The sequence below is a fragment of the Apodemus sylvaticus genome, chromosome 13 (genome assembly GCF_947179515.1).
Source record: "Apodemus sylvaticus chromosome 13, mApoSyl1.1, whole genome shotgun sequence".
In the NCBI taxonomy this organism is placed as follows: domain Eukaryota; kingdom Metazoa; phylum Chordata; class Mammalia; order Rodentia; family Muridae; genus Apodemus; species Apodemus sylvaticus.
The window spans coordinates 38787054-38805528 of NC_067484.1; the positions used below are offsets into that span (position 1 = coordinate 38787054).

At 36.2% G+C, this 18475-nt stretch overlaps 1 protein-coding gene across 1 annotated transcript in view; it reads right to left on the bottom strand.

Annotated features, from left to right (window-relative positions):
* Positions 1-18475, bottom strand: part of Adamts19 (ADAM metallopeptidase with thrombospondin type 1 motif 19) — a 201116-nt gene that overhangs the window by 104152 nt on the left and 78489 nt on the right. The window contains exon 8 of the mRNA XM_052155432.1: positions 4971-5076. Within this exon, the coding sequence (XP_052011392.1) occupies positions 4971-5076 (106 nt within the window). The remainder of the gene's footprint in view (positions 1-4970; positions 5077-18475) is intronic.

Genomic DNA, 18475 nt, shown 5'->3' on the forward strand with positions numbered 1-18475 from the left:
AAGAAAAGAGTTTTTCTCTAACTGAGGAGGTAGAAGGATTAAGGAGAGATAAATAGCAGTAAAGATAGATGTTTTAAAAAGCAATAGAAAATATATTATCTTTAATCTCCCTTAAAATACTATTATCTATAATATAGCTGAAATATATACTATATACTATATATGTGTGTATGTGTATATGATATAAATTACATTTAGATTGAGGTATTAAATAGGTGATGCCCTATAGTATAATGATGCTTCCTCACAAATAAACAGATTATCTACAATTAGGCATTGAAACCTCCTTCCAGTTGTTGGTTAAAGCAGTCCTGTAGACTGCAAAACAATAGTCTTCCAGTTCAGTTTCTGCTCTGCAATTGTACCCAGTTGCCTCCCACATCTTGAAGGTAGACCCTGTTGCATAAGACACCATAGACTTGAACAGAGCAGAAGTGGACCTAGAAGACTCCTCCACAAGAAATAACTCTCACTGTCTGAAGACATTATTCAAGTGCCAAGGGAGAAAAGCATTTAGAGTCTTAATCAGCGGTAAAGCCTGATAGCATAATAATGACCAGTGTTGTAATGATCCCCAAGAGTGCAAGTGTGGTACTTATACCTTAGAGGCAACAAACAATTAAACTTAAGGGACACTACATAGGAGGGTTCACACCTGGTGCCGGAAATTTAACCAACTACCTGTAGTGAGAGAGGTCACAGACCCTACAAAAGAATCTGCTACTACCATTACTTTTGAAACCAATAAAATTCCTAACACTCATACATAGATGAATACAACTTTCATCCCTTATCATAAAAGCTTCTTTTGCAGCAGATGGAGGCAAGTACAGACAAACACACTGTTAAAATACACAGAAGTAACATTGTGGTACATAGAGTCAACTGGTATACCTACAATGTAATCTGTACACCAGAGCACAGGGAACTGCATGGAAGGGGGCAGGAAGATAGCAAGAGACAATGACCAGGAGAGTTGCTGAAGAAAATGTCTTCTACACTTGACAGGGAATCTGCACCCATGAATCCTCAAAAATATAGCTGCCTAAACAAGATTCTCAGAAAAGAACAACTGAAATGGCAATTTGGATGGGGGAAAGTACGTCAAGGCCTCAGCCCTAGATGAAGAGCTAAGGAAAATCAGTAACTGCCTAGAGAGGGACAATCAGTTTCCTTTAAGGAGAAATCATGCAATCCCATGTGGACAGCTTCAATATATATGCATATGAGTAGCACTAAATGCACTCAGCATAACAATAACAATTAAAGAAGAATAAGGCAAAAGTATTAGAAGACAACATGGAAGGTTTAGAGGAAGAAGAAGAGAATTAATACAAATACAATTTTCATGAATGAAATTTTCATAAAATAAATTTAAAAGAGGTTCTTCTGGTGACTGTGTTAATAGTTTTCATGACATAATACTTTGATAGAAGCTGTATACTATAGATAAAAATTAATAAAAGATGAAACAAGTGATGTCTATGTCTAACTACAAGCAAACTGGTTTCCATAAGACATCATTTAATTCCACTGAATATATAAATATATCTGATCAATGTAGTTGCATTGTGGTGTTCTCATGGGAAAAAATGGTTAGATATTAGGAATTACAAAATAATTTATACCTATTATTTCATTTTAATTTTAATCATTTAACTCACTTTAATTTACAAGAAAACCACCATGAAACAAATATTTCTATTAGCATTTCTAAGACCTATGTAAGACAAGGCAACATATCAGATCCATGCTGAAATGCTTTCCTGGCACACATGAAGGCCTAGGTCCCATCTCTAAAACAGATATAAAGAAAGACAGAGGTTTAAAAAGAGAAATAAAAAGGCATGCACAAGAGGTTGCTGTTAATTTCTCCAACACAGTGGTGAGCCTGCCTACAGGGGTGACAATCATTTGATAAGCTCAAGCTACACCCTGGTGCCGTAGGAGATGGCATCACAGATACAATCAAGACCAGGCTCTACCATCAGTACAGTGATTATCTACTGCAGGGGGACATTCTTGGTTCCTTAGCCCACATCCTAAGAATGCTGGTGGTAAACTTCTCCATCCTCTCTCCCCTTGGCTGCCTCTGCCGCCATCCATGATGACAATTGCTGATGCTATCCACCCATGATGTGCCAAGAGTCCAGCCTCCAAAGTAAAGTCCTTTCATTTCTCTTGATTAGAAGAGATCCTAAATTCGTGATGGGCAGGGTATTTACATAGACATGAGGTTGCTTAGACTACATACTATTAATTGAAAGAGAACATTGATCCTTAGGGTATAAGAAACCTCACTATAGTACATTTCTTGATGATTCTTATTTACTCAAAGTTCTGAGAACTAATGATAAACTAGCTAAAACCCACTCTTTACAATATTATTCAAACCATCCACAAACTGGCTTCAATTTAGTTTTGCCTGGAACAGCGCTAGCCTAATGTGTCATTACTCTCTAATATGCTTCCCTATGCAAATCTTCATTCATGTTCCAATTCAAAATCTAAACTTTCAATATCTACAAAGGACTGTTGAATAAATATGGGACCTTTAGGCTTTCTTTTCTAGTAACCTTCAATATCTGTGTCCTTAAGATACAGATTATATTAGACATAATTAGAAAAAACAATTGGGTTTGGTGAATATTAATAAATATCTATCCACTATTGCTGCCTAGAATGTGTTTAAAGCTGTCATTTAAAAAATTTCCATTTAATACTTTTTCTTTGAAATATTCAATTTCTTACCAAGTGAATATGTACTGTTTTATCAGCAGACATAAAATTATAGTAGTAACCATCCTACAATGAGAAGAAAAGTAAAAATATACGGTTTCTTCTGAGAAACCATAATCCAAGGAATCCACGTCTCTTGTGCCCTTTACCCACTCAGGTAAGGCAAGTATGACAGTGGACAAGTGTATGTGGTAGAGGAAAGCACAACCCATTTGCTATATAAAAATCTAGACAATACAACACAGTGACACTAAATTTACCCTAACTTGTCACTAATTTCAATGAGATAAAGGCTACCAAGAATAAAAAATAAATAAATTTGAATATTTTCAGGAGAAATAGATTTCTTGAAGTTAAATCTTATCTTATAGTGCCATCAGTTATTAGTGTTGTAAAAATCGCACTCTAAAATATTAAGAGAAAAGTGTCCTGATTCTTAATTTCTTTAGTTATTCAAAAATTTTAGCATAAAGTCATTGTACATAGTATTGTCCATAAGAAGATAGTTTCCTGCCAGTATATCACATGATTGGACCACATTCATATCCAAACTATCCCCTTAGTTTCTACTCTCTCCTTCCTGCCAATCTTCTCTCCCAGTCTCCCTTATGGTTTCTTGTCATAAAATATGCACTGTTATGTATCTGGACACGATTTTGGATTGCAAAGGAGAAAATATGTGATATTTGTCTATTCTGCATCAGGCTAGTTTCACTTAATCTGAAAATCTCCAGTCACGCCCACAAAACAACACCTGCTCATCCCGCTTTAAGGCTGATACAACTCTACTGTCTGCTCATACCTTATTTTGTAATTTGTTAACTTGTTTACAGATTAATAAATGCTAAAAGTAAACATGGCTGACTAAACTGAAGATAAACTTCTGTTTCCATATTGGTTATCATTCTTGGTATGGCTTGACTAAATCTGACATTTCTACTACTGATGTGGTTCACCAGCTAGATTATGCTAATCTAATGTAGACATCCAGGAGAGTATGACTTACATTCAATGGCTTATGAATAAATCCCTACTCCAATAGGTGTCATTTTTATGACTTTGAGAGGTAGATAAAAATTCTTTATATGTCTAACTTCTTTTGCTATTATTTGAGAGTCCTGATAGCACTCAGTCACAAAATTATTCCTCCGAGTACTGAAGAATGTCTAAGTATTGTTCATATGCCACTGTCACTGATTATGACTGGGATTAATGACACTGGTGGAATTTAGACTTGCAAGCCCTTTGCCCAGGGGTAGATGGCCCATACAAACCCAATGCATTTTTTGAGGTTCTTTGTTTCATGATGCTTGGTAGGGGCCTTGTTTTTCCTTTTTATATCATTTGTGTATAATTATGGTTTCTGGTGTTAAGTTTTCATGGGATTCCTATGTGTGTGAACATGTGTCTCTCTAAATCCATATGTGTTTCTTGCATATTTTCTTTGGTTCATATTCTTCTTCTCTTTGTTTTGTCTTGTTTTATTTTCTTATTATTTAGACACCTATTTGCTCATTAATGAAGAAAAAGAAAGGGTATAGCTTTGAGTGTAAGGGGAGATGGGAGGATCTAATAGCATCTGGGGAGGAGGAAAACCATGATCAAAATATATTGTATGGGAGAAATCTATTTTCAATAAATTAGGGGGTGGGGAAGTAATGATGACTGTATGTATCCTCTTGTGTAATCTACTAATTGTATAGGTCTGTGACTGTGGAAGGTGCTTAGATATGACAAATATTGCTCAGAATCAAGTTAGTGCTAACTCCATGTCATTGATATGCCTCCTTTAATTGTTTAGATACTTTACCTAAAACATACATATTAGTTCACTCAGTCTGTGCTGATAGCAACATAGATTCTATTATTCTAAAGTATTTTTACATATCTGGTGTGCTTTTCTTGAATACTTGTTAAAAGCACACATTGCTTTGTCATTTCATGCCTGTCCATGATATTTATTTGGAAATGTGTAGTGAAGTCAGCCATCTTGATAAGGGCTGCCACAGCACAATGGGGTTTGTTCAAAGGGTCAGGGATGGTTTCAGGTTGCAAAATGTGCTTTGCATTGCTTCCCTCTGCTTCTAACCACAAACTTTTCTAAGTTTTCAAGAACATAGATTCCAAAAAAAGAAATAAAATAATAATAATCAAATATACACGGGGATCCCTAAAACTCACATTATTAATCCACGTGCTAAATGTACAACATGGTGATGACGTTTACTTACTTGTGACCCATTTCATGAGCAATTGTAAACGCAAGGTTCAGGCCGTTGTCTTCAGCAATAATGCATTTCCTCTTTTCACTACACATTCCGTTCAAGTAAGCAATACCTGAAAGACATTATTAATCATGCATCAAATACAAACTTTAAAGTAATCTATGCTAAAATAATATAGGAATGACAATGAGTTTTTCCCACTTAAAGATAGCAACATTAAATTGGAAAATCAAGTCTTTATGAATGAAATTTCAGGTTGAAATACATCTGCATAAATCTATTAATATATTTTCAAATATCATATTTTAGATAAAATTGCTTTATAACTTAATGAATTCTCAGAATGCATATCTTACAAGGAGTCACATATCATATTTCTTTTTTTCTTATGATACAAATAATCACAATGTATAAAATATAAATAGAACACAATGTTACATATTTTTCAGTGATTGGAAACTCAGAAATGTAAAAACTGGAAATAAATTGACGTTAATTTTAGTTAATACAATTTTAAAGTTGCACTCAGTGAAATAGTATTTTAAGCAAGGCAAACACTATAATATTTAAATAATTACAACATTAACTTGAAAACATTGATTAATATGACATCAGCACAAAGTGTACATGGCAGTGAAATATTCTTTATGACAGAGATCTCAACGATCTATTGGGCATTCAGGTCAGAAAAAGAAAGAAAATTTACATTGTTTTAATAGGGTACTAAATGTATTTAAACTTTTTATTGAACTTTGAAAATGAAATACTAATCTGTGACTGTTTTCCCAAAATTCTAATAAATATTGTTTGTTCCAATAGCTCCCACAGGATTCCTATACATTGTATCACCTTTTCACTCAAAATAAAGCCACTTGACCATCCTGTTCAGACTCAAAGCAATTTTTCTGTCTATGTATGATATGTGCATGTCCGTGTGCACCTGAGTATTTTGACCACAGGATGATGTCAGATGTCTTCATCAATTGCTTTCCACCTTTAATTTTGAGGCAGGATCCCTCATCCAACCTAGGGTTCACTGGTTCCCTGGGCTGTACAGCTAATACATGCCAGGAATCTACCTATCTCCATCTATCTCCCTAGCATGGACATTATAGCTGCACACTGCCCCCTGCAGCTTTGTACATGAGGATCTGAACTTGTGTCCTCACAAATGCACAGAGGGCACTTAACTGAGCCTTTTCCCCATGCACCTCTCCCATAACTCGTTCATTTCTAGCCTTAACAAAGCAGCCAAGATTCCCAATATCATACTGAGATTTGTGTTCACACCAAGCTCCTTCTTTTGCCTCCTTGGAGTAGGAATAATTCTAAGTTCCCAGTTGCGTGATAATTGCTGTGGGATTTTTTTAATAGATGCCTTATCTAACTTAAAAGAACTGCTCCTGGAATTCTTACATAGTGGAGCAAAAGGAGGCACCAGTGCAGGTGAGGTAGGAGTCTCAGATGAATAGGAGGCAGACAGTGTCCGTGAGAAAGAACAAACAGCTGGAAAAAAATCACTGAGAAAATACACGAGTGAGATAAGTAGTGGGCAGGGGAGACACCTACTATAAATGCATAAGAGAAAAAATTGTCTTGGCAGAGTTGAAGAGCATGTTCGGGAGCAACACTGGCATGTCAAGTGAGGGACACGCATCTTAGTGACTGACACACACAGAGTAGTATATGGCTTTATGTATGCGGATGTTCTGTTGATGACTTTGGAGGAAGAATACTGCATGTGTGTGGCAGGTAAATTAAATGTTAAAAAAAAAAAAGACAGATGTGTAAGACTCTCTCTTGTGCAAAGATGTAAGGCAGAGGAGCCTGAAAATGTGGAGAACAGGATACAGTAGTGGGAAAAATTCATCAATAAAGGCGGGGCTGCGGAGATAGCTCAGTAATAGTTAAAATCATTCACTGCTCTTGAAGGGGACCAGAGACGGTCCGTCTGCAACAGGAGGTGAATCCCCTTTCTGGACTCTGCCCACACTTGCATTCATCTGCATAGACTCTACCCACCCAACTCCCAACCCCACACAGACAAAAACTGAACAATAGATCTTTAAAAACAGAAACCAGGAAAGGAGATGCATGTCTTTTAATCCCAGCACTTGGGAAGCAGAGGCAGGTGGTTCTCAGAACTCCAGCCTAGCCTGATTTACATAGCCAGTTCCAGATCAGCCAATGACACATATTGAAACCCGGTATGGATGAGGGAGGCAGTTCTGATCTTACAAATATACATGTACTGGTGACTGTTACCACAGAGTGGAATTTTAAAGTCTCAGAGACATTTTAAGTCAAATAATTCAGTTGTGTTGCTTAAATGAAAAAACAAAGTTAGAATGGATTTAAGAAAGTGACAAAGCTAACCAGAATCCACAGAAAATGTCGAGGGAACCTGGATGAACCAAACAGTGGTGGGATAAAGCACAGGGCTCATGTGTGAATGGAGAGCAGATCAACACAGTGGGGGAAACCTGGGTTTAGAATCAAGGAACAAGGAGAACTTAGTAGCCAGCACTGTTGTATCCATCCTGTAACAGTATGTAACACAGGAGAAGGGAACGTGATTTCTCTGAGAAACTGAGTATAGAAGTTTATAATCACAAGATTTTAGGAAATCATTGACTATGGTGGTCATGAAAATTATGCTGATTTATATTATTCTATAGACTCTGAAGACATGTATACTATAAATTATAAATGCATATGAAAGAACAAAATACTCAAGTGATGATTATGTATTTACATAGTGTATGATCACAGTTATACTATAAATCCGTTCTATCACATATTTCAGGGAAGAATGGCTAAGTGTATGATAATTCACTGACAGCAACTATACTAAGTTTATGGGTGAATTTTCTGCCTCTTTCCCATTTTCCAAATCATGCGTTCATAATGGTTTATAGTGGGAGATTTAAAGCTTATAAACACCGTGATCACCTTTATAGACTTGATTGGTAATTGCAACTTCTCATAGACCGGGTTGTAGTTTAACAATTGAAATCACCTTCTGCTCCTATTCTACTGATGTGTAGAGTCAGAAACTCCAGCTGATACTTGGTAAATATGAAATTCACTGCACTTAATTTAGAAGGTCAAGGAAATGTCTTTGCATTGGCTGTTACAGAGAACCTCTGTAGCCATTTAAAAGAATTGTGTTATTTTGTTTCAAAGGCCACCTTTTTCTGTTCTTTTCAAAAGCCCATATGTTTCTTATTATAATGAGGTCTAGGGGTTAGGGGAGGAAAGGATTTAACACAGCTGTTATTAAAGATAGATGTAATACAGAGCCATTCCAAAGCGCCATTAAGTAAAGAATTCTTGAAATGTAAAGCAAACAAAAACAGTCTTCTACTTTTCCATTTAAATGAAGCAAGTTGTGTACCAGGATCCAGAAGAACCTTTCCTCTAAAAACAAATTATAACTATGCTGGGACAAGATAGACCCTACAAAGACCATGGGAGACTCCTGAAGTGTTGTGGGGTGCATTTATGAAACAGATGGTATGAAATCAGCTCGTATCTGACCAGCTAGATAAACGCAAGCAGAACTAAGCTCCTAAACTGCTGCTTTTATGACCAGCTGGATCATATGAACTCAAAGTTCTGACTTTCCTGGCACAAGGTTTCTGCAGAGATTTAGATAAGTTACTTACTTCATAGCTGTATCCTAAATGTTATTTACCTATAAGGTGTTAACTTCTTGAGTTCTATGGCAGTCAAGATTCTACGTGATGAGCATGAGAATACAAATATTTTGATCATAGTTTTAGAAATGTGAGCCATACAAACACCAAATTTAAAATGTGGACACTAAGATATATACAGGTATGTAAAATATTACAATAGATTTCCTTCTTTAACATCTAAATATGTTAAAGAAGGAAAACCAGGCTTTATGAGAAGGAAACTGACTGCTAGTACCGCCGAGTAGCTGAAGATTAAAAATACTACAGGAATGAGTGGATTATCCTGGGCAAACATTTGAGCATGGTATGAGGCACAGATGCTATGACAGTAGATGGTACAGGATCTGTAAATGTGCATGCTGGGAGCAGATCTCTACATCAACACTTGATTTAGAATGTTCTAATATGGCCTGTATTTAAAAGGATTTGATATATAATATTCTCTGGATCAAAGATTAATAAATCATGATTTGCTTCAAGCATTAAATAGGACCATAAGTTTGAAGGATGAAAATATATTTCATACCCTCAATAGAAAAAGCCTGAGGGTATAATAAACTGTCCAGATATTGAAAATCCATGTGCATGATTGATTACAAAAACCTTTAACATACGAAAATAGTAATCTGTCTTATTAACTGGCTTATTGCTAGATTATTTACTAAAAAACAAGATGGCCATCTAGAGATACAAAATCACAATTAAACCAATTATGAATGTGATATTAACATCATTACAAGTGTCAATTTTAAATACACTTTTTCAGGTTCTCTTAAATATTAAAGTAATTTAAGATATCATTGACTGCACTTTCTATAAATACTAAGGAAAAATTACTTCCAGCATTAAAAATAAACCTACAATACAAGAGTGTAGTGACTCCCTTGATAAAATGAGGTGGAATAGCATGTAGATTTCTAAAGTGCTGTGTGTATTTTGACATGTGTTTATCTCTCCTCCCATACTAGAAAAGGTTCTTTATTTTTCAAATTCGGAGACTCTGGGTCAGGAGCAGAAGTTACCACATCCTCTGAAACAACAAGTGGTGGTATTTATTATAAGACACAGCTTCAAGATGTCTGGGGGTATAGTTCTATAGAATAGCATAAGGCTTAAACACCATATTGAACCATGAATTGCTTCTGTCTCCCTTAATACGGATGTTGTAACCCTGCTACAGCATCTATTTGTATGACAGTGAAGCATCTACTTGGATCTGAAAAGTGCATACCGTTGATGATGAATGGCCCTGAGTCTCCAGGCAGAGTAGCTATTCCTAATACGGTTCTCTTTGGACTCTGTCTTAATTAGAAGAACTAAATGAACTATTTAGCAGTTTTTAACATTACAACACTCATTAAATATTTAAGAATGTTTTAAATAAGAGAATTAAAATAATCCTTTATTTAAAAAAAAAGAAAAAGTAGATTTGCTAATGTCTATGTTTGTTTGTTTTTTTAACAGCCATGAAAATAACTTTAAATGTTCTACCATTATTGAGAATCATCAAGGCAGCTTGGAAAACCAACCACAACTAACTTGAGAATACTAGGAAAGACTCAGGTGTCTGCAAATGGAAATGTGGGGCCATGAGTTAAGGTAAAGTCAGGTCCTGTACTAGGGACTATTGATACACACGTGACTTCTTCATGATACTGCATATCAGAATATTAGCACAATAAATTGTTATTAAGAATAAGAACTTCTACTGATACATGATGCAGATTGTTCAAATATAGACCCGAATGCTTGTTATAGGCAGCTGTAATGTGCTAGCATGCTATATACTTGTGAAAAGTGCCGAAAGTAATACCTGACCAACACCACTGCTTACAGAGAGCAATTTAAATAATTTCAGACTGAGGCAGGGAAACGAGGAGGAACAGACATCTCTGTATGTCATTGTGAACGTGAGCCCTTCTGAAACTCCTATTGAACTTCAAGGGCTAGGCTGCTGATAATAAGGAGTGGGACCTTTAAGAGGCCCTGGGTTCACCCTTTGTAAATGGTTAATACTGTTGGTGTGGGAGCAACTTGGTTCCTGTGACTAGGTCCTGAGGAAAGCATGCATTCAGCTGGCTACCTGCATGCTCACTTACTGTCTACCACGTTATAATCCAGAGAGAAGGCCCTATCACACATCAGAACTTCCAGTCGCAGAACCATTACCCAGGCTCTGTCATATATGCTACAGCTATGGAAAACAGACAAAGACACAGTATATAAGACAATGGTTGAAAGTATTAATATTTACAGATATTTAACATTTAAAAATACAGAGAACTAAAATAAATGTGACTCCAGGTTATGAGGAGATGGTAAATGGAGTACAGCTATTCAAAAGATCCAGCAGTAATATCAAGAGACCAAGAGGGTAAATCAAACAGTAGATAATCACAAAAGAATATCAAAGCACTGCATGACACTCCACGGGAGAATGCCGGACACATATTGGGTTTGCTTTAAATAATTCAACAGTAAGGGAGACAAAGGAACAATAAGTAAAGTAAGATAATATTCCCATTAAAGAGTGACTCCATAGGAAAACCAACAGTCTCAACTAACCCAAACCCCAGACAGCTCCTAGAGGCTGAGCCACCAACCAGGAGCATACACGGGCTGGTCCCTGGCACACGTCGCAGAGGTCTACCTGGTCTGGCCTCAGTGAGAGAAGATGAGCTTAAACCTCAAGATATTTGAGGCCTCAGGGAAGGGAGAGTTATGGTTGGATGGGAGGAGCACCTTCTCAGAGGCAAGAGGGAGGAGGAATGGGATGAGGAATTATGTGGAGGAATGGGGAGCCATGACTGGAATGTAAATAAATAAAATAACAATAATAATAAAGGCTATTCTGAGCTGGAACTAAAGTTATAAGACTAGACTGTTTTTTTTTCTTCCTTCTCCTCCTCCTCCTCTTCTTCCTCCGCAGCTAAAAGGGAAAGTGTGTGCTCTTTCTGTTACATTCTAGAATACTCTTATGAGTGCTTCTGACTCCTCTTCAGCAGATCACTATCACTCAATTTCAGAAGATTAAATTTTCAAATCCATAGAGTTTTAATTGAACCAATTTCTATTGCCTAAGCTTGTTTTGATTTATCCCTTAAAAAACATAAATAAAAATGGAAAACCTGAAAATTTTAATCCAGCTTCTATTCAAATAGAAAATATAGTGCTTGTGCCAAGCTGAAAAAAACAAGGATTGTGAATTTAAGTAATTTGGTGACAGAAACTTACGGTTGAGACTGTACAAACATGGCAGAAAATCAGTATTTGCTTTTTGGTAACTGAAAGAACAATAAATGAAAGATGGCAGCCTGTCTAGATGATTTTATGTACAAGAAAAAGAAATGAATGGGTTTTGAAAATTTTATCTCCTATAAAGATGAACACCCTGATTTTAAAAAGTTAAGATTAGTCATAATTAATTTTTGTAATATAATATTAAATGTACAAATGGAAAACTTTGTGATTTTATTGCATATAAAGCAAGAACTTATGCTAATACATTATATGATATATGCTATATACAGTATATATTATGTTATATAGTAATCATATACTGTAGGAATTAAACAGGCACAAACTCCATGTTACCAAAGCTGTAGTGATTGCTATCTTAGTAAAAACATTAATTGAAAGCTTTTATAAATATAAAAACTCTAAAACTTTGAAATAGTTTGAAATATTATTCTCTCATCACCATGCCTATCTTAATAAATTTTAATTCATAAGTTGCTTTCTTCTCAGTGTGACCAGCATTTATTTTATTAAGTAAAGAAATAATCACTTTTAGAGACTTGAAAAATCTAAATAATAATAAAATTTTGAAACAATTGTAACTGCAAACATTATCTCTTATTATAAATATGTTAGATTTTATTATGTTTTATATAGATAAATTGTATTATTATGAATGTACACTTAAAATGTTTTAACATAATTTATGTTGTTTTCCACAGGACAGTTTTAGCTCCGTTGTCAAAGATCAAGTGACTACAGGTGTAGTAAAGGTGGGCTCCTTTCTGGGTCTTCAATTCTATTCCATTGATTCACCTGCCTGTCACTGTACCAATACCATACAGTTTTTAATCACTATTGCTCTGTAGTACTCCTTGAGGTCTTAGAAACTGTACCTAAGGTAGCTAAATTCTTTGCCAAAATATCACATCACAGAAGTATCCTTTAACCCAATGGCTAATGTATTTCTTCTCTGAAACCTCCTGATATGGACTTCCAGACTCCACACTGCCCTCAGCTTTCCACACTCTTCCTCGAGCAACACAGTACGCTTTGCCTAAAATATTCAACTGCTTTTCTCATCCAAAGTCCCAAAGTCGTCCATATTCCTCTAAAAACAATAGTGTGGGGATTTTTCACAGCAATTAATGCATCATGGTAAGAACTCTATATTTGATATTTTCTACTGAAGTCATAAACACCATAAGCAAGGCTAATTACAGAATAAAAGTTTATTTTGACTCATGGTTCCACGGGCATAAGAATCCATGATGGCAAAATATGACAGTGCATGGCAGGCACGGTAAAGGAGTGGAAGGTCAGACTTGTATCTTGAATCACAAGCATAAAACAGAGCAAACTGGACATGTGTGGTAACTGGAATGAGAATGGCCCCCAAAGCTCATTTTGAATACTCGGTTCCAAGCGGGTGGAACGGTTTGGAAAGGATTAAGGTGTGTGACCTTGCTGAGAACATATGCCACAAGAAATGAAACTTTCCAGTGTTTCCTTTCTTTGCTTCCTGTTTGTGGATCAAGATGGCAGTTCTTAGATGTCCCAGCCACCATGCCTTGACTCCATCATAATGAACTCTAACCCTCAGAAACTATGAGACCAATTAAATGCTTTATTGAATAAGTTGCCTTGGTTGTGTTGTTTATCACACTCAGGGAAAGTAGCCTGAGTATTTAAACTGCCAAAGCTAGCCTTCAGTGACATACTTCTTCCAACAAGACTGATCCTTCTAAATCTCACCAAACAGTAGCACCAGTTGTTTTAGACTTGAGACTACCAGGGTTGGGGCATTATTATTCAAACTTTCACATGAATTATTGACATTTCCCATTATCAGTATGTTGGGGAGTTAATCAGTTATGTTAAGTCTAACAAGGTTTATTTCTTGAAATTGGGAAATCCTCTGTTCAGTGCATGCATATTTAGGATTTTAATACAATTCTATTGTTGATTTCTTTGGTACAGGCAATTTCAAGACATTATTATGAATCTGTGGTGTGGTTTATTATTAATGACTTCTATACACATTTATAAGGGAAAAGAGCACTAAACTTCATTTTTACATCCAGAGCTTGTGCTAAGAGACTATCTAAAGAAAGGCCCTCTTGGCCCTACACTGGAATAAGGGTGTTCTTAGTACAAGACCCCACCCAACTAAGCTTCCACTTGTGGAAGAGAAAATAGGGAGGTTGTATGGATTTCTAAAATAACTGAAAAAATGTGCTGCTGGTATTCAAGATGAGCAGGCTGCATCCCAATCTAAGAGCCTAATTTGTCAGTATTGTTTATGCTATGATGCCTTTAGAGTCATGAAGCACACAAGAATAAAGGGATTAGATTCTCATAGATATGCTGAGGTCAGCCAGGCAGGAGAATCCATGAGTGAAGTCACTGAAGGTAAGAGCCCCTGAGAAGCCATTGTGTGAGGCTTGAATCCTGGAGTAAAAGGGGGCGGGGCCAAGATGTTGAAAAAGCCAGAGATGTGAGATGTTGGCCATAGGAGGCTACACTAAGGGAGCAGAACCAACTCAAGAGAGAAGTGTATGCTATAGACAGATGAGAAGAGTAGTCATTTAAACTCTGACACCAGGCATTTAGCTAGGTGATTTGGTATTTGACCCACTGAGTTTTGGTCTTGCTTTTTCCAGTATTTTCTTGCTATGGTTCTGTTCCCTCCCATTTTCAATGGCAAGGTGTATTATGGACATTATAATTAAAGTACACAATTAATTTTTATTTTATAGGAGGTTGCAGTTAAGAGAATGCCTTGAGTAAAAGAGTCTTTGGACTTTTAAACAGCATTATACCTGTAAAAGGCTATGGCTGAGCATGTTACATTTATATATTTATGAATATAATATGTATTATAATGTATTAATATGTATTGGGAATTATATATATGATATATATATATACATACACATATGCACATACATATATTAACAAAGAAAAACAGATCACAAATTTAAGGAGTGCAAAGTGGGGAGAGGTTGGCAGGAAAAGAGGGAAGGGGGAAATGAAGTAATTATAATTCCAAAACAGTTTTAAAATGTTTATTTTAAAAATATGTGGGGATTTCTGAAGTTGGACTAAAAGCCTTTGGTCTTATGATATGGCCATGGGCCCATGGAGACCAGAAAGTAGAATGTTATAGTCTGAATGCAAATATCGTCCTAGACTCCTGTTTTTGAATGCTCTGTCCCCAATTGGTGATGCTGTTTAGGAAGGCGTAGGAAATGCAGCCTTGTTGAAAGGAATATGTCACTGGATGTTAACTTCACCAGTTTCAAGACTGAGACTACTTCTAGTTTGCTCTGGATGCCTCATGCTTATGGGTCAAGAACAGAGTTCTCAGATTTAAGCTCAAGCTAGATGCCTGTCCCTTTCTTTCTGTGGTCTTTCCACATTGTGATGGACTCCTATCCCTGTGGGACTGTAAGCCAAAACAAACTTTTTCTTATATAAGTTTCCTTGGTCATTATGCTTTGATAGAGCAGTGGAAAAGTATACCCACACTCAGCAACCTGAAAACAGAAAAATCCTGCAGCATTCCTAAAGCAGTGTAGTTTTCAACTGCATTCTAAACAATGTTTACTCTGTACCCCTAGTAGATCTAATTATTATTTTAGAGAAAGTAAGTTAATAAACTTAGAGAAATCATGAAGATAAAATTTTGATTAACTTTATTCATGTATCTTAACTGTACTTTTCCTAAGGACTTGGGTTATTCCAACGTTTTGCTTTTTCCCAGTCATTATGGTAATTTAGGTTTGTATGGTCACTTTTCCTGTAAATGAACCTTGCAGAACTTTTTAATTTCAAGCTTTTATCACATTCAAGGCTAGGTGGAGTCCATCGGGTTCATTCTCTGCACATTTCAGATATTCTTTACATTTTCTCTTGTTTGAACAAAGACCACTCAACTATGTCCTTCATGAAATGACCTCTCTGTCATGTCCATACTACTGAAAAGTATTCTCCATCCCTAGAATGTACACTTGCCCATCTTGATTGAGACAAATAATATATCAAGTGCCTAGAATAATGTATGTTTACATTGAATTGCACATGGAAGGTAGGAAGCTAACAAGGGGCCGTGAAGGTATGTTGAAGTAAGAAGGGTAAAATACGGAAGACAAGAAGAGGGAAAGGTAAACCATGAAATAGGAAGAGATAAATTTACTGGGAAATAAGAAGACAGGGTAGAGAAGGGAGAGTGAGAAAGAAGAATATTAAAGACCTTTGACAATCCAATATGGAGCCTCTAACTATAGAAGCTTCCTAAAATGCATTCACCAACATGTGCAGGATTTAAATGGAGTGCCCCAATGACCTGTGGTGGGGTGAATGTAGTGTCTCTTACAGAAATGTTATGGAAGTAATCAATCACTTTCAGTTTGTATTTAAAAGTTGCATAATGCCCCATACCCTTAAGTAACCCAAAAACCTGTAGCTGACTATGTCTCGACCCTAGAGGAGAACCTAGAATTATTCTTCTCCTAAATGTACACATCAATAAACTGGCCCCTAAGTTCTTATCTTATACTGCTATATTAGTGCATCTCTCAACCTTCTTCAGGTAAGCTCACTTTTTCAGTGGTTAGCAATTAATTCAGAGACAAAATATAGGCCAATATGTAGAAATATTAGAAACTGGAGTTCCCAAAGTGTTAATGGACATCTGTATTATACCCCTTCCCTCAAGACTAAGCGGTCATTGTGAAACACATAGCAGAAAGATGTAAGAGACTTAGGGATCGGATCACTCTAGCAAAGTAGTATCTGCAGACACAAAGGTGCATGCATGAACTTATGTTGGTTATGACTGTACACACAAGGCTTGCACAATATGAAGACAGCCCAAATCTCAGCATGGATTCAGGAGGGAGTATAGTCTTACCACTGATGTATCTGTCAGTTCTCCACAAACAAGCACAATCTCTTCGTTACTGTCTAGTGGATCCTGACAGTAGTTACCAGATGTTCCTCTGTGCCTTCTCTGTAATAGCATCTTGGCAATTTTCATGCTTAAGTTCTTTAGTGTGCTATTTGCTGTCAGCCTACCAAGGCCCCTTTACCTTTTTCTAGAAATTTTATAGAATGCATTTTATCACTAATCAATCTAAGGGAAACAAGGCTTTTATGATATTTTGTCTTTCAGATGATGAATATGATTCTTCTTTTCACTGTGCTAGGCCTTCCACTAGGAACTGCAATGGTCTATATATTATTTTAGTGTGGTGTATTTGTTTCTAAACATATCCCAGGGCACTTTTTCCACATATAAAATAAAATGAAATTCTCATTGACTATCAATTGTAGGATTCAATTAATTGTTGAATTATTTCATAATTTGTGAAATTATATTCTCATCATTTAAAATTTATTTTTATATATGTAAACAATTATATTACCCATGTTAGTGTTTAAATTTTCTAAATTTTCCAGTACACTCTTGATTATAAATATTATAGAATGGAATTGGATTGTGTGTATGTGGTGTGTGTGAGCTGTGAGTGTGTGTGCATGTGTGTGTAAAATAACACAAGTAAATAAAGATTTTTTTCCTCTTTTTCCAAGAATTGTTAAGTGTATTCTTAATTTTTTTCATGCCTATGGGTATTTTTTTGGCATATATGTCTGTACTCCACATGTATTCCTGGTACCAGTGGAGGCCAGAAAACCCACAGAACTAGAGTTACAGACAGATGTGAGCTACCATGTGAGTTCTGGGAACTGAGTGTGGGTCCTCTGCAAGAAGAAGAAGTGTTCTTAACTGCTGAGATCTCCAGTGAAGGTCCACAGGGTGGGGGTGGGGGACCATGTCTAAGGTCTTTCCTTGCTCTAGAGTCAGGTCATCACTCTTCACCCCTTCTTCAAACCCATCCAGGTAAGCCAAATCCTCCCTGCACACCTTACTTTTGTCTTTCCTCTGTCATCCTATCTCCCTCCGACCCAGAATTCTTTGTGCCCCTCACCCACTCATAAGGACTCATAACAAGACCAAACATACAAAGGTAACCTGGGATATACTCTTATTTCATAGTCTGCAGTTCTCTAGCCCCTATTCCATCTTTAGCCATATTTACCCAAGGCTTAAGACATTCAAGGGATATGCAGATTAGGTCAAATACATTTTAGAGGCTTGTAATTCTCCCTGCTCAACACAGGTAAGTTAGCTTCAACAGCAATACCAATACCAAGTTTACATATGTATACTGAATTATTCTTTATATCTTTTGGCTAGAAAAAGTTCATAATCCAACCAAATCAAAATTTTTTAAAAAATGCATTAAATCGTGGCATGTATTACTAGTAAGCCATGATACAGATCCCAATGAAGTGTTATTAAGTGAACACAAATGTGTTCTAGAATTTTCTCTTTTATCGATTAAAACACTTAATGACTTTTCCTTCTAGTATATGCATACATAGTCTACTGACCTACATACGGCTAAATGGACGTGACTATGGGGGTAGTAAACAATACCTTCATTTTTTAAAAAATTTCTATGAAGTTTTTGAAGTGTAACTTTTCAAAAATAACTACAGCTTATG